This window comes from Ursus maritimus, unplaced genomic scaffold, assembly GCF_017311325.1.
Source record: "Ursus maritimus isolate PB19 unplaced genomic scaffold, ASM1731132v1 scaffold_14, whole genome shotgun sequence".
In the NCBI taxonomy this organism is placed as follows: domain Eukaryota; kingdom Metazoa; phylum Chordata; class Mammalia; order Carnivora; family Ursidae; genus Ursus; species Ursus maritimus.
Window position 1 is genome coordinate 45,292,683 of NW_024423786.1, and position 26,786 is coordinate 45,319,468.

The 26,786-nt window shown below is 53.9% G+C and overlaps 1 protein-coding gene across 1 annotated transcript in view; it reads right to left on the reverse strand.

Annotated features, from left to right (window-relative positions):
• Positions 1-24,992, reverse strand: part of SIN3B (SIN3 transcription regulator family member B) — a 35,944-nt gene extending 10,952 nt beyond the window's left edge. Inside the window, exons 1-10 of the mRNA XM_040629092.1 lie at positions 24,855-24,992; positions 24,503-24,609; positions 23,084-23,237; positions 16,595-16,795; positions 14,510-14,653; positions 7,787-7,909; positions 6,590-6,679; positions 6,030-6,148; positions 1,774-1,981; positions 826-942 (exon numbers count right to left, since the gene is read on the reverse strand). Coding sequence (XP_040485026.1) covers positions 826-942; positions 1,774-1,981; positions 6,030-6,148; positions 6,590-6,679; positions 7,787-7,909; positions 14,510-14,653; positions 16,595-16,795; positions 23,084-23,237; positions 24,503-24,609; positions 24,855-24,971 — 1,380 coding nt within the window. The 5' untranslated portion in view covers positions 24,972-24,992. The remainder of the gene's footprint in view (positions 1-825; positions 943-1,773; positions 1,982-6,029; positions 6,149-6,589; positions 6,680-7,786; positions 7,910-14,509; positions 14,654-16,594; positions 16,796-23,083; positions 23,238-24,502; positions 24,610-24,854) is intronic.
• Between the last annotated feature and the right edge of the window lie 1,794 nt (positions 24,993-26,786).

Below are 26,786 nucleotides of genomic sequence, written 5' to 3' on the forward strand. Positions count from 1 at the left end.
CCCCATCTGAGGAGGGAAACGGGCCCCGGGCTGGCCCACTTCGTGGGCATCAACGGCAATAAAAAGGGAGTGCTCTCAGGGCACGTGCTGATGGGGAGCCAATCCCCAAAGGGAACGCACTGTGATTCCACTCACGACAGAGTGACAGAGCTGGAGGACAGCGTGGCTGCCAGGGATCAGGCATGGGGTGGGGTGGGGAGGGAGGCAGGGAGGGCCGTCAAGGGCGGCACAAGGGATCCCAGGGGTGGGGGAGCAGTGGAGTATCTTAGTGGTGGTGGAGAATACCCAGGTGCACACGTATACACCACACACACAAACACAAGTTCAACTGTGGAGACGTGAATAAGATCTCGGGGTGTGTCACTGGCAACCTCCTGGCTGGGACACTGTGCCTGCAACTTTACAAGCTATGACCACTGGGACAAGGGTCGCCGGGATCACTTGCTGCATGTAAATATACAACGATTTCAATAAGCACTCTGATGAAAAAAATTAAGGTAACTTGAGTTAATTGATTTAATTTAAATAAATAAATATACTTAAGACAGAAACAGCACCATTGCCTACCCAGCCTGGAGGCCAGCAAGGCAGAAAAGGGACACTTTTGGGTGCTGCCCCCTGCTGGAAAGTGCTGGAATCTCGGATACTGCAAAAGAGACTTGAAGAGGGTGGGAGGGTGGAGAGGATCCGGATACGCCCTCCGCCCCCCGCCCCCCCCACTGCCCCTGGGGTGGGGGGAGAGGGAGAAGGACAGACTAAAGTAGAGAAGCGGGGACAGGCTTGCACCCAACGGCTCCCCGATCTCAGCAACACCAGCACACACACCTCGAAACGCTCGTCCTCACAGCGGTGCAGCTGCTCTTCGTAGGGCGTCTTCTTGGAGCTGACGAAAGTGGAGTCCTCTGACCAAGAGGGGAAGGAGACCCAAGTGTCGTTCAGCACCTGCACCGAGAGGAAACGCTGTGACCAGTGCGGTAGGCCTCGGTGGCCAGGACCGTATACTGTGCCGTACAGCATAAACGATACAGAGACAAGCAATATAATCTGGATTTTATAGGAAAGTACCTTCTCATACAGATGGCAACCTTAATTTTAAAGTGGTTTTAAGAGAAAACAGGACTGTGGTCAAGTAAACAAATCGTACTATTTCAGGGGTTGGCAAACGTTCTCTGTAAAGGGCCAGAGAACAAATATTTTAGGTTTTGCGGGCCAGCCCATCCATCAGGACGACTCGACTCTGCCTCTGTCCTGCCAGAGCAGCCACAGGCTCTACGTAAATGAATGCGCACGTCTATGTGCTGATAAAACTTTATTTACAAACGCAGGCATAGGGCTGGATTTTAGTTTGCTGCCCCTGGACTAGATATCCTGAAATCCAGCAAGCACTCTTGAATTCTGGAAACAGAGTAACAGCCTGTCTACTAACCTGAAAAAAGTATTTGATGGTCGGGCTAAACGGAGACATACCCAGGGCAGGGAACCTGGGACAGGGCAGGGTCCTGGCAGAAATACATGTAAATCTAAATGGAGGAATACGCCAAAGCCGAAGCCAATGCCATGTGCTCTGCGGTTTACCAAAGCTGCCGGCAGGGTAAGGAACCATTGTCTCAGCTCAGGCATTTTGTCTGGCCGCATCCCAGCACCACCCATCATTCAATATTTAGGGGGGTCGATGCTCAGTTCTTTCATGTAAACCATGGGGGTGATGGGTGTTTGTGCAGCGTGGGGGGTGACGCATCACGTAAGCCGACACGAGCCGCCAGGGAGCACTACCTCTTTGCAGATGGCCGTCCTCCCACTGCACTTGGGCTGCTGGTAGGTTTTGGGGAGCGCTCGGTAGCTGGATCCAATGCGCTTGCAAGATGCGTAGTCGATTTCCCGGCTTATTCCGTCCCCGGATCGGTCGCTCATGGGTGGGGCGAATGACAGCTCTTTCACCCCCAGGAAGGACTTGAACTGTGCAAAGAGTTCTGGAAATTTCCTTCAGAAATAAAGACAAACAGTAAGTTGGCTTCCCTGGGGCTTTCTGGGAGGGACCTAGCAATTTTAGAATGGCTTCCTGTAGACGCCTGCTAATAGTGGTTAGAGAGGAGGGGCGAGAGGTGGAACCAAGCATCAGGATGTATGTAATGCCCTCAAATGTGTGAGTCAATCTGCCTCCCGCCCCTGTCACCAGCCAGGTCCCAACACTAACAGGAGAGCCTTGAAACATGCTGGAATAGACAATTCAGACTGGCAGAAGCTGGGGTTAGTGATGTTCTTTAACTGGAAAAGGCCGGGCAGCAGGCCAGGGCTTGGTAAACTACTGGCAACCTGTCCACGCCTGTCCTTGCATATAAAGTTTTATTGGTACACCATTGTGTCCATTTGCTTAGTACTGCCTGTGGCTGGTTTTGCACAACAATACCAGAGTTCAGTAATACTGCTCCTTGGCCCCTGACAGATAAAGTCCGCCAACTCTCGCTCCAGAGTCTTCTTACCTGAGATCCTTTCCCAGGAAACCCTCCACAGACATGATCACGCAAGTCATGATGTAACGGCCAAGCAATGGGAAGGTTTTAATACAACTGGCCCCCAATGTCACCTGAATTTGTGATTAAATGAGTATCAAACCCTACCGGGGGCGCCTAGCTGGCTCAGTTGGTGGAGCATGCATGCGGCTCTTGATTTTGGGGTTATGACTTCAAGCCCCACACTGGGTGTAGAGACTACTTAAAACAATCTTAAAAAAAAAAATCCTACCGCAAGGATGCAGTAACTCTGACACGTGGCACGGCAATCCTGCCTCCCGCAGCTCCCTTTGTGAACCACACACTCCCCTCCTGACATGGCCATCCACTGAGCCCCGCTGTAGGGACCCTGTGCCAACTCCGCTCACAAGGAAAACCCACGAGCAAACGGAAACTTGGAGAGGGAAGACATCAACAAAACCCGTGCAAAGGACATCTAACGTTGCAGCCGTGATAAACGCCAACGTGAAAGCTCTCTGAAGGGGGAACTGTCACTCTGACACAGCCCACGCCAGGCCCAACTCCCGCTGTGCCGTCAGCAGGTGGCAGATCTCTGGGCCCCCCGTGCCTGGCTGCCCCTGGGCGTGCAAACCCAGGCCGAGGCTCACAACACGAGGGAGGTCTTGTGGAGGTGATCGCTAGCCCAGCCAGACGTGACAGCAAGGCGAGCGAGCACAGCCCGTTGTAGTTCTTTGCTGCACACCCCCGTGGGCCTCCCCCAACGCTGCTCTCTGCACGTGGAACTAGGAACAGCGGACCCCCACCCGACACTGCCCCCCTGCTCAGCACCTCCAATTTTGAGCTCCTTTATTCTTCTCCCTTAATCCTACCCTCCCACTCCGACAATGGCAGGAGGTAGGTTTGGCCATTTTGCAAACAAAGAAACTCTCGTGCTGCTGGTAGGTGGCAGGGTCCCAATTCGGACTTGGGGCTGGTGACCCACCCAACTGGGCAACCTGCCCGGCACAGGCCGCCACAGGCCCCTCACCCGCCACAGCACTTCATCCTTCCAGCAACAGCATCCCCTCCCCAGCTGGGACCCAGAGCCAGAGCACTGGATTCTGAGCTCCCAGACACACTGCCGCGGGAGTGAGCGTGCAATCCAAGCCCATAGAAAAAGCCAGCCACGCTTTAGCCGAGGGTGTGTCACAGCGCCATCCCGCTCTGGGCCAGGGATCTTCAGCAGCCTGGGAAAGCGAACCCAAGTGAAAAGGTCACCGTGACGTGTGCACCCTCTCAGGACCTTAGGAAGCACTGCCTGACGACCCTAACTTGACCTCCGAGTATCCCAACCTATGGAGCGTGACCTTAGCACTGACTATAGAGACTGGAGACAGACGTCCTTCGTTACGGGCCCTGCTGAGAAAACCCTGATTCGTACAAGTGAGGGAACAGTGCGCAGTCGCCACCAACGATCATGTCGACTCACAACTCACATAGAAACACACCCAAGAAGTACCGAATTCAAAAAAAAAAAAGGATGCTGCAGCCCAGCCTGACAGCATCACGCCCGGAGGGCAGAGGAGGGGCGAAGGGCCAGCTGCTTCTAGGCAGAGCCACCCTAGACCCACCCGTCACCACGGCAAGCTCTCTGAGGAAAGGGGGACGTTTTCACTCTGGGCCTCAGCCTCCTCGTCTTTAAAATACTAAAACGGGGGCGCCTGGGTGGCGCAGTTCGTCAGGCATCGGACTCTTGGTTTCGGCTCGGATTGTGATCTTGGGGTCGGGGGATCGAGCCCTGTGTCGGGCTCCACGCTCAGCGGGGAGTCTGCTTGAGTCTCTCTCCCTCTCTCTCTGGCCCTCCCACTCAGGCTCTCTCTTTAAAATAAATACATCTTTAAAAAAATAAGAAATATATTGAAACACATCAAATGTGTCTATGAGCCCGTAGGATGCTTTAAAAAAAGGAAAGAAAAAAAGAATTGGTCCCTGATTGGTCCTGATAGGACAGGAATATGAATCATCACCCAACCATTGTGATAAAGGAAGAAATCAAGCATCTACCCTGGGCCGCCAAAAGGTGAATAATACTGTTGAGGTTCTCTCTTTTGCACCCCCACTGCACGCATAAATCCGTGAATGAACCACAGAACGTGGATGCCACTGCCTCCTGGTGGACAGAGGGACGTGGAGGATGGGACTGCAGGTGCGGGGCTGCCACCACAGAAACGGCAGGGAGTCAAGTGGGGAGAGACTCCCAGATGCGTCCTAAAATGAAACCCAGACGAGGAGGCAGGAGTGAGCCGTGAGCTTGACAGGACCCGCGCCACCCTTAGTGTAGGGAGGCGCTCGCTCCCAGGTGATACGTTTGGGGGAGCATGATGGGATGGCACAGGGAGGGGCTCCGGGGGGCCGGCGAAGGTCCGTGTGTGACTTGGGTGGTACAAGGGGCTTTGCCTAAAAATGACTCATCAAGTCACCCATCATGAGGTTTCCTGGATCTGTGCTTTATTTTATATTTAAAAAGAAAAATTAAAAAACTTTTTCAAATTAACAGTAAAGGGCTCAGGACGCAGCTGTCCCTGGGGAGGACGTGAGGGCTAACGAAGCTGCTACAGTCATTGTATAATGTGCACTCGCCGCGTTCCAGACGCCGGTTCACAGGTCGTACGTGTACGGCCCCCGTGGAGCGCTCTGAAACCGCGCGTGCTGCCTCTAGACATCCCCGTTTCATCACAGGAACACGGAGACTCAGACTGTCTACGGAACTCGCCCGATGCGACAGAGCTGACGAGCAGGGGCGATGCTGGGCCGGCCCACTCCGCTCCTAAAGTGCCCCCGGCACGAGCCTTCGCCTCCTAGAAAACCTCTGTCCTCCCGGCGGCCGCCCAGCCCGCAGGGTCTGCCCCACTCGGCAGCCTGTGCTGGAAGCGGCCCGCTGGCCCCGTGAACAGGGCTTCTCTCTGGCCAGCAGGGGTGCCGAGTGGCCATTTCCTTCCTCCTGGCAATTTCTGATTGGCAGAATTTTTAAAAGCACGCATCAAGTGCATCTCTAGAGGATTAGGCTGGGTGAAGAAAACCCAATCCCCAGAGGTTGTGTACTGTGTAATTCCAGCTACAGAACACTTCTGTCACGCAGGTTAGGGGCTTGCCGGGGTTGTGCGGCTGAGACTGGGGTGGGGCGGACGAGGGACGTGGGTGTGGGTATCACAGGTCAACACAAGCATCCCTGTGGTTCTGAAGCCGCTCGGTCTCTTGACTGTTGTGGTGACACAGGAACCTTCTCAGGTGATGGAGCTATACACCCACGCACGCACACCCACGCACACGCACGCACCAGGAAAACCCGACAGGACGGGTGGATTGTGCAAGTGTCAGCATCCTGGTTGTCACGGTGGGAGAAGAGCCCAGGGCCTGTGTTCTTTCTCACTCTACTGCGGCTTAATCTAGAACGACCTCCGCCACCATGGCGACTTACAAACGAAAATCAAAGAAAGCATTTACCGTTTTCCGAAAGCGACAAGCAACAGAAGGGTGGACAGTTTATGGACACACACCCGTGTGGGAAGTGTCACTCACCCCAGAAATGGGCTGACGAGCTGGAGGAGCTCGGAGCCGGACACGAGCTCCTGGTTGAAGAGCGCGATGCAGCGGAGGAAGTTCTCGTAGACCTCCTGGCTCTTCAGCACCCTGCGAACCTGCGGGGAGAGGGAACGAGGGGGCCCTGGAGGGCCAGGCTGACCTGCACTCCCCCCACCCTTTGGCTCAGACATCACTAGGTGAACAAGGAGCCACCGATGCACGTACTCTCAAGTGACAGGATGTGGCCGGCAGGACAAGGGTCTCCAGACAACTAATTCTTAGCTTGGAGGGTATGTGCACGGGACCAACTTCCTGGCTCCTGCCACCGACCCTGGCTTTCGAAAAGCCACACAGCTTCGGGGAGGCCAATGTGTGTCTTCAAACCTGCGTGCGCTCCGAGCTCCGCCGCCTCCTGCCCGCACCGCCTCCCACCGTGCAAGCTGGGTGCCAGCCCTTCTCCCCAGCCTGCCCCAGCCGCTGCCCACCCTACCGGCACCCTTTCCAGGGGCTCCCGTCCCGCACACCCGAGCTGGGTGAGGCTGGCCTCGACAGCTCACCTTGTCAAAGAAGGAAAACTCCTGCAGAGTGCCATACTTCCCCACGGCAGCGATGGACAGGTCTTTGGTACCTCGGAGTTTCATTTTCTTCTGTGGAGAGAAATTCCGTGCTGTGACTTTGTCAGAGTCACAACGTCGCCGATGATGAGCTCTCCTGACAGCAGCTGTCACGAGGGGCTGGATGGGGTCTGCCCGGGACCCCTGTGGAGGAAATCTCAGGACCACCCACCTCAGCCTCCGCGGCCTAGTGAAGGGTGACAGTCACAGCTGTTCCACCCACGATTGGGGCTCTAAATTTCGGCAGTTTAGGGCTTTTGGTAACAGGCAGGAGTATCACAAAATTGGAATAGCAAGGGAGATGTACCCCTGGATGCAGTATCAGAGACCTCTCGCCTGCCTGTTTTGTCCTGTGGCTGTGATGGTGGTGGCAAGGGGACAGAAAGAAGACAAGATGATCCTAGAGAAGCCTGGGCTTTAATCTCTGTGACACTTTTGTCTCTAAGCTGGACTTAGACCAGAATTGGCTATACTCTTGGGGCATCGAGGACCCTACAAAACCATCTCCCAATGTGGCGATATGTCTAGAGGACACAGAAGCCAGCTGGAAAGGGTCCCACCAGCCAAATCTGAGACAGTTTAGATGCCAAGATGAACAATAAAAGTCACGGATTACAACCCGGAGTCCCTGTTGATGTAGGTAACCCAATAAAGGGAAACGAAGGAAAAGCTCTTCCCTACAGCAGAAAGCCAACTAGTAAACACACAAAAAACGATGGAATTAGACAATCACCAGGATGGGTGATGAGTGCAGCAGGAGCTGGATCTCAGCCCCTCTCACCCTTCAACAGTGCTCCTTGTGCAGTGACCGACCTGCACAACCGCACACGGTGGCCCTGCCCATGAAAAAGCCACCATGGAGTGGACCTGGCAGTACCTCCTGTTTCCACAGGAAGAGGTAACGCTTCTCATAACAATCCTGTGAGCCACGGGTAATGGGTGAACAGCCACCTTAGAGGTGAGCCGACCTCCTAAGGTCCCACGGCTGGTGAATTCCAGTGAGTCCAGGGTCCAGACTCCGCGCATGCCCCGGGCCTGCGGCTTAGAGCCTCTGCCATCGCTCCCTAGGTCGTCTACAGGGAGGGCCAGGTTGCTGGGTGTCTGTGTAGGCGGGTATCTATGCGCACAGCTGATGGTTACCTTGGCTGGTGCGGACACCGGACGGAGGAGTGAGGGCCGAGAGCGCTTTTTGCTGTGTTCCAGATTCTTCTCATGCTCACTCTTCTGGACACTGTTCATTTCACAGGGCCCATTTCCTGTGAACTAAGAACACAAACCCGGGCAGTGATTCGTGCTGGAGAGATACAGCTGGGCCGCTCAGTACGCGCTCTTGGTGTGTGTGGGTGTGTGGAACCAACTCGGGCTCAGCCCACGGCCCCCGTCTGCACGCGAGGAGACTCTAGCTCCTGAGATGTCCTGTTTACCAGGGGAGAGACCGGCGTACCCAGATTATCATAATCCTAACCTCGTGAAGGTGGGAGAAGGCGCACGGAAGGCCGCGACGGATGAGGGTCCTGCTAGGGAAGGAGGGCACAGTAGGGAGACACCAGCGTTGGGCTTTGGTGTGTAGGGCTCACCCCACACACCACTGACAACAGGAGTCCGCCTGCATGCTTGCATGCCCCACAGAAAGCATTTCAGGCAGGGGACTGAAAGGCACAAAGCCCTGGCAGCAAGAAACAGCCGACGGCCACCAGGTCCCTTGGCGGGCCTTCCAGCCAAGTCTGTGTTCTTTTCTACGAATGGAAAAACAGGTCTTGAGGACTGTCATCCTCCCTCACTGGTCCTCCCAGGCTCTACGCTTCAGACAGGAACGGCCATCACAAGTGGGGTATCCGCAGGGTGTTGGCAATATTTATGAGGAACGGTTCTGGATGAACAGTTCAGGACTGGCATTTATGCGAATGTGCCAGAAAGCTGAGCAGACACGGGGAAGACAGACAGACCTTGGGTTCTCTGCAAGATGTGTGCTGGGCCAGGGAGGTACCTCGCAAGTCACCCCACCACCGGACCTGGGATGTGGAGATGCCACCTGAAGGGAGTACTGCTGGCCTGAGGTGTGGGCTGGGTAAGTCGTGGTGTATCCAAGCAAAACAGCCAGAACTACCAGATACCAGCGAGCTAGCTCTGTGTCTGTGTCCTCTGCCCCCCTGCTGGGGACAGGCATACCTGATACGTTCTTAAGGAACAAGAAAAAAACCCAAGGAGCAGAATAAACAGGACACCATTTAGCTTTTCTTAAAGGATAAACACTTGTTTGTCCCTGTGTAGGAAATTTCTAGAAAAATACATGGTATAAGACACTTGAGAGTACCTGAACTCTGAAGAGAGCAACCAGGAAACTGAGACAAGGGGAAGTTTACTTTTCACACCTAATGTCCTAACTAGTGCTTGATTTTCTCATGAACGGGCATGATTTTTATGATAATAATTACAATGGTAATATTAAAGACCTATCATTTAACTATATGCAAAACCTGGCCCTTAGGGGATTATGCTTCTCTGGAGAACAGTCTTCTGAAGATTCAGAGCTACTCTAAGAACCTTAAGTGGAAACACTTTCAACTATTCCATTTTGTAGATGCCGGAACAGGTGCAGGCACCAACCCGTAAAGGAGGCGGCCAGGTGGCACCGTGAGGTGCTGAGTGGACCAGGGGCCTCCCAGGGAGACAGACCCACTGCGGCCCAGCCACGCTTCCCCAGCTGGAAGGCAAGCTTAGTCTTACCCAGTGTCCTTAACACTTCAGGCAGCTCTTACTTTTTATAGTTACGTGTCCCCACTTGTGAACATGTGAGCTAGATGGACCCTTAAAGACCCTCTGGGTAGGGGCTGACATAGTCACCATGCTCAGCCCCCTTTTATAAATAAAGTTTTATTGGCACGTAACCATGCCCACTGGTTGACATACCATCCAATGCTGCTTTCCCAGGTCTTTGTGATAGAGACCCACCGGCCTGCAAAGCCTAAGACACTTACTATCAGGCCCTTCACAAAAAAAAAAAAAGTTTGTCGACTCTGACTTAGCCCACTTTTAATTAGAACAGTATCAAATTTCATCTTTGGTTTCTTTTTCCTGCTGTTTTAATAGAAATTCAAAATTTAATATAAAGGACGGTGAAGATAAAGATCAAATTATACAACAGATTCTATGTGGGTATTTTGAATAATTTTTAAAAAACTGATTCAATCGCTTAAACTGTACAAGACGCTCTAATCGAATGCTATTTCCAGAAACTGTGTGGGCAGGTGCTTTTCTGAGGGAGATGCTTATTTCTCCAGGGCAGGCTTTGTCGGGGTCCAGCTTCGTAAGTGCTGAGTGGTGCCCAGCAGGGGGCGCCGCGATCACAGCAATCAGAGGACGGGGGCTCCACTGCCCCCTGCAGCCCGCCCAGCACTGAGTCACCGACACCAAGAGGAAATCACAAGAGGGAACTAATTAAGGCTGTCCTTGTGGCAGGCCTGCAGAGCCCCACAGCCTGCTTATCGGTTCCCGAGCCTCTGCCGTGCCCTGCCCCCCACAGCTGTAGCAGAAGGGGCTCTGCTCGCAGCCCCTCACCCAGGCCAAGCACTTTGCTGAGGAACCTTCCAGAGGGCTTAGGGGGAGACATCCTCATGGCCGCTTCCTAGAGGAGGAACTGAGGTTCGGGGGAGGTGACCTGCCAGGGCCCTTCAACTGTGTGCCCTTGGTCCAGCTCCTGTCCAGGCACGGTTGCTCTCTCCAGCCTCCTTGGGGTGTAGAGAAAGGGCACGTCCCTGGCCCCTTGATCTCTGCCAGAGCGGAGAAAGCTTCAGCCAGGCCTTCCTTCCCAGGGGGATTGTGGGGGGGTGAAGGAGGGCTGCCCCTGTCTCCCGCGCTGCCCCCAGCGAGGGCAGGGTTCAGGGAAAGAGCCGCCATCAGAGAGGCTGGAGCCGAGATATAAGAGGCAGATCCAAGAGGATGACAGCGGACCAAGGACAGAGGATGACCAAGCGGGCCACACAAGGGGGCGAGTCAGGGTCAGCCGGCACGCAGCAGCGCACAGCCCCAGCTCTTGGGACCTGGAGGCCCGAGTGCCTGCAACTGTGCCTCAGGCCGCACCCACACAAGGGTGCGCAGCGGGCAGGAGGCAGTGAGATTCCTCTATGTGGCCCCTGGAGCCAGTTAGGAGGCTCTCTGGCAAGCAGAGAAAGAAATGAGAGTGATGCCAGGACAGCACAAGACATTATTTGGGAAAAGCGCACCAAGCCTAAGGAGGGATGCTGTGCTTGGGGGGGGGGGGCGGTGGCAGCTAAGAGTGGACATGAGGGTGGGGACACGAGGAGATGGGCTCAGCTGGGAGCAAAGCTGTCCTTGGTGGAGGTGAGCTCCCTGTCCCCCGGGGAGGGGTCGGGAATCGCACACGAGGGCTTTGCCAGCCCTCCCCAGGTACTCCTCAGGGGCCTGCCACAGGCAGCAGGCCAGTGGGCCCTGGGGAGGCAGAGGAAGGCCCTGCCGCCTGGGTGGACACTTGGGGAGGGCAGGGCGGCGGGCGACATTGGCACTGGGAGGGGGCGGGGACAATCCATCTGGATCCTCTGCGTACTTTTCCTCAACAGTCAGAGCTGTTCTTCCTGCAGCACTGCACACGTGCTGGGCCGAGTGAGAAGCACTTAGAGGATGACGGCTCGCCAAGGCTGAGCAGGGGGGCCTCCATCGCCATGTGAGAGAGAAGGCAACTAGGCCCGGGAAGTGAGTGACGTGGTTGGCTCAAGCCCTCCTGAGCACCTGCGGACACAGAGTGAGCGTCCTGGCCCAGGCTGTGTGCTCCCGGGGCTCTGCCTAGCCCTCCAGCCCCTAAGGACACCCAGAGCTCCAGGCAGGGTGAAGGATGGGCGACAGCTCCAGGACCTGACGTCAATCCCGCAGAGGCACAGAGCTTCTCTGACTTTGAGTCAGGAAGTGTTTCTGGGTGGCATCCCGACTTTGAGGCAGCACTCATGCACACTGGAAGGTCATGTGATTCTTGATGGTACCCAAACCCAGACTCCTGCACCCACCCCACCAAGCCCCTCCCACTTTGATACTGCTGCGCCCCCCAGCCCTGCCCCCCACTGCAGCTTCACTTAGAAGCAGGACCCAGGAGAGGTGGTAGTGATGCACTTTGGTGGGGGGGGTGGTGAGGGGACCTCTCATGTGCGCAGGCCCCAGGTCACCATCCGAAGCAGAGAGGAACAAAAAGAGGAAAAGGAACAGTCAACAAACCAGGAACAGAAGGGTATTTCTTCAGTTGGATTAAGGGGTGTTTATGAAAAGCCCACAGCTCCCAGCACACTCAGGTGGAAGATGGAAGGCTTCTCCTCTAGGATCAGGAACAAAACAAGGGTGCCTCCTCTCACCACTTCTACTCAGCTCAGTACTAGAGGCTCCACCACAGCAATTAGGCCAAGAAAAAGAACTAAAAGGCATTCAAACTGGAAAAGAAGAAGGAAAACTATCTCTATTAGCAGATGGCATGGTAACATGCATATAAAAAATCCTAGCGAATGTACCAAGACTATTAAAGCTGGTAAACAGACTCAGCAAAGCTGCAGGACACACAATCAACACACAAAAATCAGTGGTATTTGTACATACATACATGACGAACAATACAAAAATGAAATTAAGAAAACAAGAATAAGATATTTAGGGATAAATTTAACTTAGGAGGTGCAAGACATGTACATCAAAAACCACAAAATGTTGCTGAAAGAAATTAAAGAAGATTTAAATAAATGGAAAGATGCCTCATGTTCACAGATCAGAAGACTTAACATTATCAAGATGGCAACATTCCCCAAAGCACTCTAAAGATTCAGTGCAATCCCTATCAAAATCCCAATGACTTTTCCCCCTTTTTTGCAGAAACGGAAAAGCTGATCTTCAAGTTTATATGGCATTCTGAGAGGCCCTGACTAGACAAAATAATCTTGAAAAAGAACACAATTCAAATCACTTCTTCATTTTAGACTTAAAACAAAGTTACAGTAATCAAGGCAGTGTGGTGCTGGCCTAAGAAGAGACGTGGGAATCAATGGACTGGAACAAACAGTCCAGAAACAAATCCATACAACTATGGTCAACCGGTTTTCAACAAGGGTGCCAGAACCATTCAATGGGAACAGAAAAGTCGCTTCAATAAACAGTGCTGGGAAAACTGGATCTCCACTTGCAAAAGAATGATGATGGATCCCTACCTCACACCATATACAACAAAAACTAACTCAAAATGCATCAATGACCTAACTATGAAAGCTAAAATTATAAAAACTTTTAGAGGAAAATACAGGGAGAAACCTTCCTGTCCTCAGATCTGGTATAGATTCTGAGACACTAAAGGCATGAGCAACAAAAGAAACAATAGATAATTGGATTTGATCAGAACTAAAAACATGTGCATTAAAGGACACTAACAAGGGGTGCCTGGGAGGCTCAGTCGTTAAGCGTCTGCCTTCAGCTCAGGTCATGATCCCAGGGTCCTGGGATGGAGCCCCGCATCGGGCTCCCTGCTCAGCGGGAAGCCTCCTTCTCCCTCTCACACTCTCCCTGCTTGTGTTCCCTCTCTCGCGGTGTCTCTCTCTGTCAAATAAATAAAATCTTAAAAAAAAAATAAAAATAAAGGACACTAACAAGAAAGTGAAAAGACGACCTACAAAAAGGAGAAAAATTTTTAATAAGGGCCTAGTACCCAGAATATATATATAAAGAACCCTTACAGCTCAATAATAGAGACAAACTAAAAAAGGGGCAAAGGACTTAGTTCTCCAAAGAAGGTATACAAATGGCCAACAGGCACGCCAGACACTCAATATCATTAGTCACCAGGGAAATGGAAATCAGAACCACGATGAGGTCCAGCTTCACAATGACTCTGCCGTAATTTAAAAAAACAAGACACCAGGTGTTGGGGACAATGTGAAGTACATGGCTAGTGAGAACAGAAGATGGCGCAGCTGCCCTGAAGAGAGTCTGGCAGTTCCTCAAAAAGTGAAACAGTCACCGTATGACTCGGCAATTCCACTCCTGGGTACAGACCCCGAAGAAGTGAAAACAGGGACTCAAACAAATCCTCCCGCGCCCATGTCCACAGCAGCGTCATTCACGATCACCAAAAAGAAACCACCCGAATGTCCACTAACGGATGGCTGGATAAGTAAAATGTGGTCCGTCCACACAACGGAGTGTGACTTGGCCACATAAAGGGATGAAGCACCGATGCGCACTGCGACGTGGATGAACCGTGAAAACCTCACGCTGCGCGAGACCCAGACACTAAAGGCCACAGGGTGTGGGATCCCATTCACATGAAATGTGCAGAACAGATCCATCTCCAGAGACAGACGCAGGTGCGTGGGTGCCAGGGCCTGGATGAGGGGGAATGGGGAGTGACTGCTCACAGGGACGGGGTCTCCTTTGCGGTGATGAGAACGTTCTGGAACTAGACAGAAGTGCTGGCTGCACAACACTGTGAATGTACCAAATGCCACTGAACGGTATACTTTAAATGGTGCATTTAATGTTATGTGAATTTTACTTCAATTTTTAAGAAAGCCTTATGTTCATAGAAAATACAATGAAAAGAGGATATGGAAAGCGCAACCCAGCAGGCCTCAGGCCATGACGGGGTGAACAAGGCTGATGATGCAGTCCGCACCCCCAACCTCCCCATCTCAGGCCCCTCCTCACCCTCTCTGCCCTCTGCCCCCACTCCGCAGTCACTGCCAAGCCTCAGACTGCCCCCACCGGCACCTTCCCATAGGCACTGGTTACAAGCAGGTCTCCACAGCGGGATGCTCTCCACCTCCCAACAGGGTCCCAGCTGAGGAGGTGGCCCTTGGGCCAAGGTGGGCACTCCGTACTCACCAAAGACCGCTTGGCTTCAGGCAGGAACTGTCCAAACTCGGACAGCAGGTCCTCCTGGCCCCGGAAGAGGTTGGCCACCTCGGTAAACACCTCCTCTTCAGACATGCCGCGGAATGGCCGGCCCTTTGTGCTTAGCTGCTCCTTCTGCCGATTTTCAGGAAAGGGAAAATGAGTCATTAGCCAAGGAACGAGGCACCCCAGGCTGTGACATTCAGGCATCCCACCGTGGAGGGGACAGAAGGATGACTCACGAAACAGAGAACCGCCTGGCAGAGCCCATGCCCGCCACCGCTGGGAGAAAGGAACCCAGTCCACCACCCTAACAACTCGGGGTGCCCTGAATGCTTCTGTCCTCGTCCCACCCCACAACAGAGCCCGAGCCCTGGCCAGGGATGGGGCTTACGTGGGAGTGGGAGGGGATGTGGTCAGGGACACAGTCATGGAATGATCTGGCCTCAGTCTTTGCGTGTGCTCAACCAGAGGCAGGGGAAGTACATGGTCAGTGACGAACCCACTGCCCTCACAAGGGCAAAGGGGGCCCTTTAAGCTGGACAGGGGGCGGGGAGTGGGGAGCTGGCACTGGGCCTTGGAAACAGGGTGACGAGGGAAGGAAAGGCACTACCAGGACAAGGGACCTGGCCACCCAGAGTCAGAAAGACCCCAAGAGTTCAAGGAAGATGGCCTAATCCAGAGCTTAAAGCAACAAGATGAGGACTGAAGGGGACCCGGGTCGGGAGGGCAGGAACTCAGGAAGCAGAACTCAGGATGGCCATTAGAAATACATCCCTGTCAACTTTACCCCCGAGAATGTGACAGAGCAAGAGGTGGCGGTACTGGGGCTCTCCCAAAGCACACAGCTCGAGATTCCCACACCGTGGCTGGAAAGGGCATGAGACGACCCCTCAAGAGCCCTTGATGTCTCCCTCCCCTTCCCTCAGGTCCCCTGAAGCTGGCGGTCTGCTCTGACCCCCAGGATTTTGCATAGGCTGTTTCCAGTACCGAGAAAGTCCACTCTTTGTCTATACTCATTTGCCTGATGGTTCTGACTGATTTCTCAGGATTCAAGCTGAATCGGCCCTTCCTGACAACCCCACCCACCGGCCCCAGTCGGGGCTCGCAACCGTGAATCCGGACAGACTTCTACACGCTTCCCTTTTTCCCACCCCATCCATCTCTAAGTCTCTTCCACATCCCGACTGAACTAAGCAGCAGCCATTCATCTCCGCTGCCCCGCTGCCTGGCCCAGGGCCCACTTGTAATCCACTTGTAATCAGCATCAACAGAGGGGAGCTGTGTTGTCAAAACACTAGCGAAGCCGTCTTATAAAAAGAAGACCATCTTCTCAGGTTCTTTCTAAATCCCTGTACTGTGAGTTTCCTAGCACTTCTTGGGATGCACAGGGGCCTCGAGGAGCAAATGAAAATCCTAACAAAACCAAACTCCAACAGGTATCTGGATGCCCCTGTTCACAGCAGCATTATTCACAGGAGCCAAAAACGGGAGCAACTCCGGTGTCCAGGCATGGATGAACAGATAAACACAAGTGGTGCGTCCAGGCCATGGAATGTTCTCCAGCCTTAAACAGGAAGGAAGTTCTGACCCAGGCTACAACACGGATGACCCTCCGGGACATCACCGTGAGCCAAAGAAGTCAGACACAAAAGGACAAGTACTGTATTATAGGAGTTCCCTCGAGCTGTCGAATTCACAGAGACGGGAAGTGCGACAGTGGGAGCCGGAGCTGGGGGAGGGGCTGCAGGAGTTACTGCTCAATGGGGACAGTCTCAGTTCTGCACGATGAACAAGCTCTGGGGATGGATGGTGGGGAAGGCTGCACGCATGAATGTACTTAATGCCACTGAACTGGACACTTAAAAAGGGTTAAAACGGTAAGTTTTATGTTATGTATACTTTATTACAGTAAAAAGAAAAAGATTAATGCAAAGGGGAAAAAAAGGGAAAAAACGCATTGGAATTGTACAGGATTTCATGAATTTCAGACCAGAAAATGCGGAAGCCTCAGATGCCCCCTGAAAGCGGGATGGCACCACCTGCACCCACCCAGTGTGATGCGGGGCCTCGTACCTGGTAAGTGTGCAGGATCTCCAGGAACGACCTATAGATCTCTGGGTGGTCTAGAAAACGCGTCTTAATCTTGTTCACGTAGCTGATGGCGTTGTTGAACTCCACGGAGTCCGACTCCAAGGGCACCTGCGGCTTGTCCTCCTTATACAGCATCTGCGGCTTGAAGTTCTCTGCACAGTCGCTGTGGCTGTGCGAATTCTCCTGCCAACAGCACGACAGTGAGTTACGGGCAGTCCCGACCCCGCAAACAGATGTAAGAAACACCAGAGCCACGGTCTGTCTGAGAGCAAGCGACACCCAGCAAGGAGCCAAGGTTTTTAAGGAGATGCAGGAGAACGTTCCTTGTGGGGGCCTGGAGGGAAGGAAGCGGGGAGGGGGGGCCGGGGGGCACACACAGGCAGGTAACCCCTCCCTCACTGCGCCGTGGGTCTGCCCCGTCCTCGGTGAGTCTCATGAACCCACCTCCCTCTGATCAAAGAGCATGGAAGTTTGACGGACACCCGACACCTTGAAAAATGAGCATGCAGGAGAAATAAACGCGAAGCGGGATCGTTTAATCCCCTCTAGAGTGGAGTTTGGGGCTGTGTTTACAAAAGCCACCTTCCACATCTCCTGCCAGCCCATTCAGCAAGACTGTTTTGAGGCGTGAAAGCACCTGCTGTCAGCAGCGCTGGGCAAGTGGGGACCCTGGAGGTGGGGGGGGCCCACCGCCCAGGTTGTCTAGGACCGTGGGACTCTTGCTGCTAAGCCGGGGGTAAGCCACTTAAGAGAAGAGACGGGCCCTGACCAGTCATGGTGCTTGCACTCCATCTGTGTGCTTTTCTGTCCATACAAATAAAAATAGAAAACAGACACACACGTCTCTCTCTAGAAACCCAGAATCCTGATTTGGGGTGGGACTGATCCCACCCCCCTGAAGGACGGGATGTTTATGTTTCTAAACTGAAATTTTATGCATGTCTGATGACTCCCCACAAACCACGACTGGGCTGTCAGGAGTGACCCCCGGCACCCTGCAGGTCCGACACACACAGGGGCTGGTTCTCGAGCAGGTCAGGAACCCCCCAGCGCAGCTCCAGGCATCTGTCAGAGGACACCTTCTCAGCAAGTCTTCCAGAACGCGGGGCTCCAAACCAAAATGGCCTCTGTCTCCCAGCACTCCGAGCCCCTTTTTTGCTCTATTTTTTTCTGTGGCACATGTCACCTTCCGACACACACGTATTTTACTTATTTTATTGTCTGTCCACCCTTGACCAGATGGCAAACGCCCTGAGGGAAGACAGTCCACACTATTCACTGCCATAGCCCAAGTGCCTGGAACAGTGCTTGGAACAGAGTGGGCTCCAGCCAGTGTTGGGAATAATCAGACGAATGGATGAAGAACAGACAGCCTGGTGTTTCCATCCCCCTCGGCACGGGGCACCAACCACGGACCCGAAGACTCCAGCAGGATGGGGAACGCCGGGCACAAAGCTGCAGAGCTGTCATCAGGATAGACGCACTTGCTGGGCATGCTCGCTCTCACCGGGGCGGGTGTGTCCCACTCTGCTCAGGCTGCCGTAACAAAACACCAGACTGGGCGGCTTACACAACAGAAATTTAGTTCCTCACAGTCCTGGAGGCTGAAGTCCACGATCAAGGTTCAGCAGAGGTGGGATCTCTGGAGGCGTCTTGGCTTGTGGGCGGCCGTCTTCTGTGTCCTCACGTGGTCGTCCCTCTGTGTGGGGGTTGCTCCACGTGTCCAAATGTCCTCTTCTTATAAGCACACCAGTCAGACTGGATTAGGGGACACTCTAAGGGCCTCATTTTACCTTAATGACCTCTGTAAAGGTCTCCAAAAACAGTCCCATTCTGACGTACTAACAGTTAGGACTTCAACCGATGAATTGGGGTGGGGGTGGGGGGTTGGGGAGAGGACACAATTCAGCCCAAACTGTAGGTGAGAGGCAACTCTAGAAAAGTCTGAGCTGAGACAAGCAGAGACACAAGAGACCCACAGCAGCCACAATTCTAAATACCATCTCTCCCTGGCAGTGGGACGCTTCCTAAGGCCCTCTGGGGACTCTCTTACTGATTACCACATTCCTTCCAGGTGTGCTGGCCTGGCAGTGGAAGGAGCTAAAAGGAGCCAGGGAGGCGGGCAAGGGGGCAGCCTCGGAGCGGAGATCTGGTTCAGAGGAGGCTGTGAGCTCGTGGGAGCTCCGCACCACTCCTCAGGGGCATTTTCAAGCTCCGTGCACCCCTTCCCATGCCCTGGACTGAGGCGCGGGGACAAGATGGAGAAGCCCCTCAAGGCCAGGGCTTGGCAAGGAGGGCCAGACAGTAATGGTGCAGCTGCCGCCGCCAACAGCCTGGCAGTTTTCCACAAGTCAAACGTAGTTACTGCGTGACCCGGCCAGTCCACTTCCAGGTATCTACCCGAGAATCGCGAACAGGTGTGCCAACGACCCAAACGTCTACCAAGCGGTAACGGATAAACGCACATGCCGCATCCCTACGACGACCTATTCCTCAGCTCTAGAAAGGAATGTAGCTCTGACACGGGCTGCGAGGATGAACCTCGACACCATCATGCGGGGTGGGGAGGGGGCCAGACACAAGGAGTTACACACGATTCCACCGAAACAAAACGAAACGTCCAGAACAGGCAAATCTGCAGAGACAAAGTGGATTAGTGGTTGCCAGGGGCTGGTGGGAGAGAAGAACTGTGAGATACGGTTTCTTTCTGGGGCGATAAAAATGTTCTGGAATCAGGGGGGAGTGGTTGTAAGATACTGTAAATACGCGCAAACCTGCTGAATTGTATACTTTAAATAGTTACAAAAAGTGAGTTTATGTTAATATTGTCATAATTTAAGAACATTTATCTCTGGAAAATGTAAAAACCACTCTCCTACAAATACAAGCTGGCTCTGGCTCCTTGGCCAACCCCTGCTCTGACCCTTCCGGAACAATCCAGTTTCTTCTCTTTTGTGCCTGCCCTGGGCGGCCTAATCCAGGCACAGTCAGGTATACTCCTAGACACCGATGGGCAGCCCTGCACAGCCCACCTCTGAGTGGCCACACACAGCCCCCGGGATACGTACGAGACACCTCATCCAACAGCACATTCCAAACACAGAGTGGCGCCCCTGCCGTCCCCACCGCTGCCAGGCCTCCCTCACCCCAGCAGGTGCTGCCACCTTCACCCAGAGCCTGAGGCATCCTAGAATCTCCTTGGACTTCCCACTCTGACTCCCTGCCCCCCCCAGTCCTCATCACCACCCACTCTGCCTGGATCACCGGAGCGGGGGGCGCCCCCCGTCCACTTCTGGCACCACAGCCAGAACGGCCTTTTTGGAACTCTCTACGGGTTCCCCCATGCTCCTGGCTCTCTCCCCCACCCTCTCCACTTTACCTCTCAACCCCACAGGCTCCCTGGGCGTTTCTCAAGCACACCCACTCATTGCCACCTCAGGCCTTCAGACCGGGCCCAGGAAACCCCCGCCCCGAGACACAGGCAGGGTTCCTGAGCTCTCACGTGGCCTCTGCCCATGGCCCCTCAAGCCCTGCCCCTGCCTTCACTCACTAAAGCCCCTCACGTATTTCTCATCTGTCCACCCGCATCTCACGAGTCCCCACCTTGCCATGCAAGAGCCCCGAGCAGACTCTGAATAAACCCCAGCGCCTGGCACAGAGGAGGCCGCCGACACCTGGTCCGCGTGTGACTAAGACACATATATGAGAGACAACCCACCAGGGACTCACTGAACTTCTAAATGACCCTCCCCCCGAAAGAGAACACGGCAGGCCTGCCTCTGAATGTAAAGGGTCACTTATCGTACGAGCTCAAGGGTTAACCTTTACCTGTGTTCAAGCCGGCTGGGGCCGGCTCCCAGGAGGCAGGGTTGGCTCTGAACGGAACCCGGGAGCTGAGATTCATCACCTTCCCACCGACACACGGTGTCTTGCTCCTCCAACACGTGCCTGGCACCGCCCCAGAACAGGGACACAGTCATGAACTGGACAAGGGTCCTGCCTGATCTGGGCTCAGTCGGCCAGGCGAGGCCGACCAAGACACACTGGATTTCCAATTTCAAACCCTGGCTTTGCAATTTTACAATATACAAAATGGGGCTGTACAAGAATGACTGGGGGGTGGGAGCAGAGGGCTCTCTGGGGAGTGATGTTACAACCAAGACCCGATGACCAGCTCCAACATGATACTGACTCAGGAGGCTGTAGCCCCAGCAAGGGGACATTCTTCCCACCATGCTGCCGTGGCTTTCCTGGGGCCACATGCCCCACATCATGGCACATGTCTGTCTGTCTTCCTCTTAGACTTGTGTTCTCAGAGAGGCCCGTTCTGTCCCCCAGAAGGCACTTAGCGACGTGTGGAGACACTTCTAGGTTGTCACATGGTGGAGGGTGGAGGCCGGGGCTGCTGCTCAGCCCCGTAGAGTGCACAGGACAGCCTGCTCCAGAAAAGAACAATCTGGTCCCGAGGGCAATAGGGCCAAGGCTGAGAAACCTGCACCAAGGGCTCCCCACAGCCTGGGACTCCCCGGCTTCCTCTTCCCCAGCACCTCAGAGCTATTCCCTCCCTGCCTGGAGTTGACAGGACCCACGAGGAGATGAGAAATGAAAAAAAAACAATGAAGGTGAACCTCAAAATACGGAAGCTAGAAAAACCAGTAAAACAAAAAAATCACCAGGGCATGGCACGTGGGGAGCCCTGAGCCCTGAGAAGTTCTCGGGCTACTGTGGCCTCTCAAAGGACTCCAGAATGCCAAGAGGCCTTCTCGCCTACGCCTAGTGGGAAGGAGTGCTGAGAAGCAGGGCAGGACACCTGGCAGCTCAATCGATGTGGACAGAAACAGAGTGGGCAGCGGAAGAAGGGGGCCCTAGACGTCGTGGTTTCGGGCTTTAGCAAGACCACAAAGCCGGGTTACATAGTAGCTGTGAAGTCAGGGGGAGACAAGGCCGGTCTGGTCTCGCTCTGTCCGCAGCACCTCTCCACGGAGGGAGCACAAGAGCAAGGGCCTTATGGCTACTGACCGGAAGGGCACCTCCAAGTGACCACGGTGCGGTTCACACGGAGATCCAGCCGCACAAGCTGAGCTGCTCCAATGGTCCGGGACTGAGAAAGGCGATTTCTACAACTGAGGTCTCCGACCTCCGCTCTTTCTTAGGGAGTGATGGTCACAACACACCCATGTTCAGACTCGTCCGAGTGCTCCCTGCGCACCGCTGCAAACGAGCCTGCTTTTCTTCCCAGCCGTGATGGTTCCGCAGATGAATCCGTGATGGCTCTTCATCGTCCGGAGCACCGAGCCCTCCAGCTGGCTGGCCGCGCTCCATCTGTAAATGTGAAATGGAAGCAGCTCTCTGGAGTTCAGCGGCCATGCGCTTGCGAATTCCTTTTCAAAACTGAGACGCTCTCCTCGGCTTTAATGAGGCAACATGCTGGTGGCGGAGCTTGCCTCGCATAGAGAGAAGGCAGAATTGACATGCGGGTCCCTCTCGGAGAGGGAGGTCACTGTCACACTGCCTCTGGCTGTTCTCCTTCCAAATGCGACTCCTGTGTTGATACAACACCGCAATCTCCTCCATCAGAGGCAGAACCAAAAGAAGGCTTCCTGGGGTAGATTTTTATATCCCCACTAAAACCCAAAGCCCTGTGGCAGAGACAGAAGAGGCTGAAAGAGCTGGTTCACGGAGACCAGGGGTTCTCGATGTTGGCGATGGGGCTCCCAGCAGTCATCTGGCAATGTCTGGGGACGCTTTGGCTGTCGCCATGGGGGAGGGCCTCGTGGGTGGAGTCAGGGACCCTGCTAAGGCATTACAGCGACGGGGCCAAGGTGGAGGAAAGGCAATGGCTACTTTATAAGAGGAAAGCTCATGCAGGCTTTCGTTTCCTCAGGGGGTCTGGTGGGCTCAGGCAAGAAGGGACTGTAGGGACAGAGGAGGCAGCAAGCCGCCACCAGAGACAGAAGGAACCAAGCCACAAGCCTGAGCTGAGCCAACGACCCTGCTGGCAATGAAATGCGGCCCAGAGACAACAAAATGGTTATTCCCACACGCAGCTCAACAGCTTTATTTTGTGGCTGGCACCTGGGATGATTAGAGAGAGCCCATACCGGAGTACAAGTGCGGCCTGCCTGGCGCCCTCACGGGGAGAGCCTCAGGGTAAGAGCCTGGTGATGGTGGGTGGTTATTTCGACAGGACATAGAACTGTTAAAGAGAATGCCCCCCTGACACAAACAACCATATCCACTCTTGATCTGAATCCTCCAAATGGATCAATGGGGGATAAAAAGGCTGGCTGGGTAGGGATTTTGATCTGTTTTGACCTGTGCTAGAAGGGAGCAGCGTGTCTAGAAAAAGACTAGATCTTCGCTGGCTTTCCGGCAACAAGCTACACAAGACGGGCTGCCTGACCTGAGTACCTGGGTACCAGGGCGCGCCGTGTTAGGGCCAGATCACTCCAGACCACCAGAGCCGCATACCTGGCTAGACAGAGGCGACTGTATGTTTAACTTGCCGTTCTTGGGAATGTCTATTCTGTACCCGAGGGGAAGGAAAGCGTTGAATCCAACAATGAGGTCAGGGTGTTCGTGGAAGAGCTGCGACACGCGTCGGATGACTCCAGGCGTATCGATGCTAGAACGAAAAAGAATAAGAGTGGGCAGAACAGTCCTGGGGAGCACCTGGAAAGCGAAATCTACTCCCAGCTCGCTTGACAGTGCCACCCAATGAGCTTCTCGAAGGACAACAAAACACCCTGCAATGTGACCAGTGTGATTCAGCCAATGTGTTATGTGTCATCTACTTCCATGGTAACCAGGCTCGGGCTCCCGGTGCCCTCCTAGCGAGAACCACAGGACATTTGCATGGCACAGCTCCCCCAAAACACTCCGAGCACACACGCGCTCAGTTCTGAAAATGTCAGGAGAGCCAAGTGAAAGTCCAGGACTCCAAGAAGTGGCAGGAGGCCACAGCCCTCTAAGCAACGTGATGAACTATGACACAGGTGCTGATCCCAGCAAGTGATGGCAAGGCATAAATACCAAAGGCCTTGCGAGTATGGGTTACACAACAATGCCAGGGGTCTCCCTCATGGCTATAGGGGGGCCCCCTCAAGGCTTTAGCTTGTCTTTCCTGGAAGGAAACCAGGCTAGCCCTGCCACATTTCCTCAGAGGGGGGAAGCAGCCTGATGGGGATGAGGCCATTGAGAATCTAAGAGTCAGAGTGCCCGCGTTCTAGTCCTGACTGCCCCTAAGGTTGGTCTGGGCAAGCCCTGGCCCACTCTAAGCATAAGCGAGCCTCCTGTCTGAGGATGGCATGATCTCCAGGTCCCCCATCTAGCTCTAACCCTCCTGTGTGCCTACAAAATCAGCCAATGTGTTTAAAACCCTTTCTATGTGCCAGGCCCCTTACAAAGCATTTTATGCGCATTACTGTCCAACAGTGCTGGGACTAGGGTGCCGTTGGGTGAGGCACTCACCTTGGTGACAAGATTTAAGGGGGAGAGGGAGCCAAAACACTCAGTAATCAAGACAAACAACATTTTAATGTAGTGCTTAAAAAAATTAAAATTAATTTTAAAAAATCCTTGATGAACAAAATTCATTTAAAAATCAATTTGAGTAAAGACAGGACCGGACTCTCGCGCTTGCGGACTTCTCTCTTGCTCTCTCCTCACCCCATCCCTGCTCTCCTTCCAGGAATCCCCACAAGAGCTCCACAGGGGGATACTCTCCACTCCCATTTTTTAGAAGGAACTGAGTCTCTGAGAGGTTCCACGACCTGCGCAAGGTCATCCGACTGGGGCGGAGAGGCAGCCGGGATGGGGGGTTCCCACCCCGCTCAGCCGGATCGCGGCCCAGGGCGGCCCCCCCGGGGTGGGGAGGGGTCCCGCGGGTACCTCTGGCTTTTGAACTCCTTCATGATCTCCAGGAAGCCGTTATAGGTGGCAGGGTCGCTGCCGAAGCGGATCTTCACCTGGTCCAGGTACGTGAGGGCGTCCTCCACCTGCGGGGAGGGGGAGGGTCCCGGTGGGCGGGGGTCGGCAGAGGAAGGGACGGAGGACAAGGGTCCCTGGCGGGGAGGGGGACGGGGCGAGCCTCCGGGGAGCCGAGGTAAGGGGTCAGGGGACTAGGGTCCGGGGCCGTGAGGATAGGAGGCCGAGGCGGGGCCGGGCGGGGCCCGGGCGAGGGGCATCGGCCCCCGGGGGCCGGACGACAGGGTTCCCGAGGGAGGGTGGGGGCTGCACTCACGTGCACCGGCAGCTTCTCGTGGCCCGCGGAGCCCGAGCGACCCCAGCGGGCGCCGCTCAGCCCCCGGCCCGCGGGGCCGCCACCGCCGCCGCTGCTGCCGCCGCCAGCGTGCGCCATGTTGGAAGTCGGAGCCCCGGCCCGCCCCGCCCCCGCCCGAGGACCAGCCGCGCATGCGCAGGCTCCGCCCCGTAGGGGGCGGGGGCTTGATGATGTCGTGTGAGGGGCGTGGCTCCTTGAAGGCCTTGCTCCGGGATCTTACTCCCAAAATTGAAAAGCTAACCAATGCCTTACATAGTGCGACTGAGCAAGCCAAGTCCTGCCGTTTGTTTTGTCCGGCTCCACTAGCGAACTCATAATGGTCTTCACATTTTTTAAAGTTGGAAAAATTTCAAAAGAGAAGGCTATTTCGTGACACGTGAAATTTCTGGAATTCAAATTTCGGTGCCTGTAAAATAAAATTTTACTGGAACACAGGCACACCCACTCGTGTACCTATCATCTGTGGCTACTTTTGCGCTACGACAGCAAGGTGAGTAGCTGTGACAGATCCTAGGATGTGCAGACCGTCATATATTTACTAAAAAATATTTGTGGACCCCTGCTTTATAGGGTTCATATGACAATGGGCCAGGGACACAAAGCACCACAGGGGATCTTGCAAAGTGCGTTTTTTGCTAACTGACTGCTGACATAGTTCCCTTTCTCTCTTCACTTCCCTAGCCCTGATCGCATCATTTCCCCAGTGGACCGGTTCAGGAGCCTCTTAAGAAGAAAAATTATTAAATTTCTCTAATACTTACAGCGCATTAACAAGTCCTTGAAACAGGCAGAGTAACCTTCCTCTAGGGACTCAACTGCCTCAATGTTGATACTTTGTTAAGGGCAAAAAGCAGTCTTAGCCCGACCCCCAGGATCCTGTAAGTCTACTTAAACATATAAAAATTCCTTAGGAAACTTCCTTTGTCTCTAAACCCCCCAAGATACATGTTGGCAATCATCCCCCAAGCATATGACTCACCTATATACATCTGAAGGGTCTCAGGACTCAGGTTTTACTAGACTGTAATAAAGACTTTCCCAGCAGTAGCTAGCCCCCTCAAGGTCCTGGAAACCTTGCTTCCAAAATTCCTTAGAGACTTACGCTATCCCTAACCCCCTCCCAACCTGAAAGTATATTATCGGCCACTCCTCATGACCTCGGGGCAGCTCTTTCTGCCCACGGTCCCATCCTGTGCTTTAATAAAATCAGCTTTTTGCACCAGAGACGTCTCAAGAGTTCTTTCTTGGCCATCAGCTTCGAACCCTGTCCTTCCTACATCAGCAAGAACCTCGCTCTTACAAACCTTTTCTTGCAGAATTTTCCACCCACCCTCACTACCTCTGTGGAACCTCTGTCAGTGCCTGCCCAGCCTGGCTGCTTCCCGGCCCCATGCATCAGCAACACACCATTTCTCTTGTCAGAAGCCCTGTCCTATCTCTTCATTACCCAGAAAACACCTACGCATTCTTCAAAACACAACCTCAGGACCCCTCCTCTGCCTTCCCACCATCCCCTACACCTCACCTTCTTTTTGCGCTTCCTCTCTGACACAAATCCCTGACATGGAGCCACATTGGTGAGAGTTTATCAAATGAATGAACATTCAAGCAATGACCAAATGGCATCTCTTTTTTTGTGTGTGAGGAAGTGCGGGAAAGCTAAGAACACCTTGGCAGGGAGGGAGTCATTTGCCAAACTCCGTGTCAGGATTAGAATGGTGACCAAAACGGGCAAGGCTTTTGCCCTCATAGAGGTTTCAGTGTTTCCAGAAAGACAGGGATCAAATAGTCACACACACACACAACGAAGTTTAAACTGTAACAGTTCAAAGAAAAGGTACAAGTGTTAACACTTATTATATTCCAGTTACTGTGGCTGAGACCAAACCACCC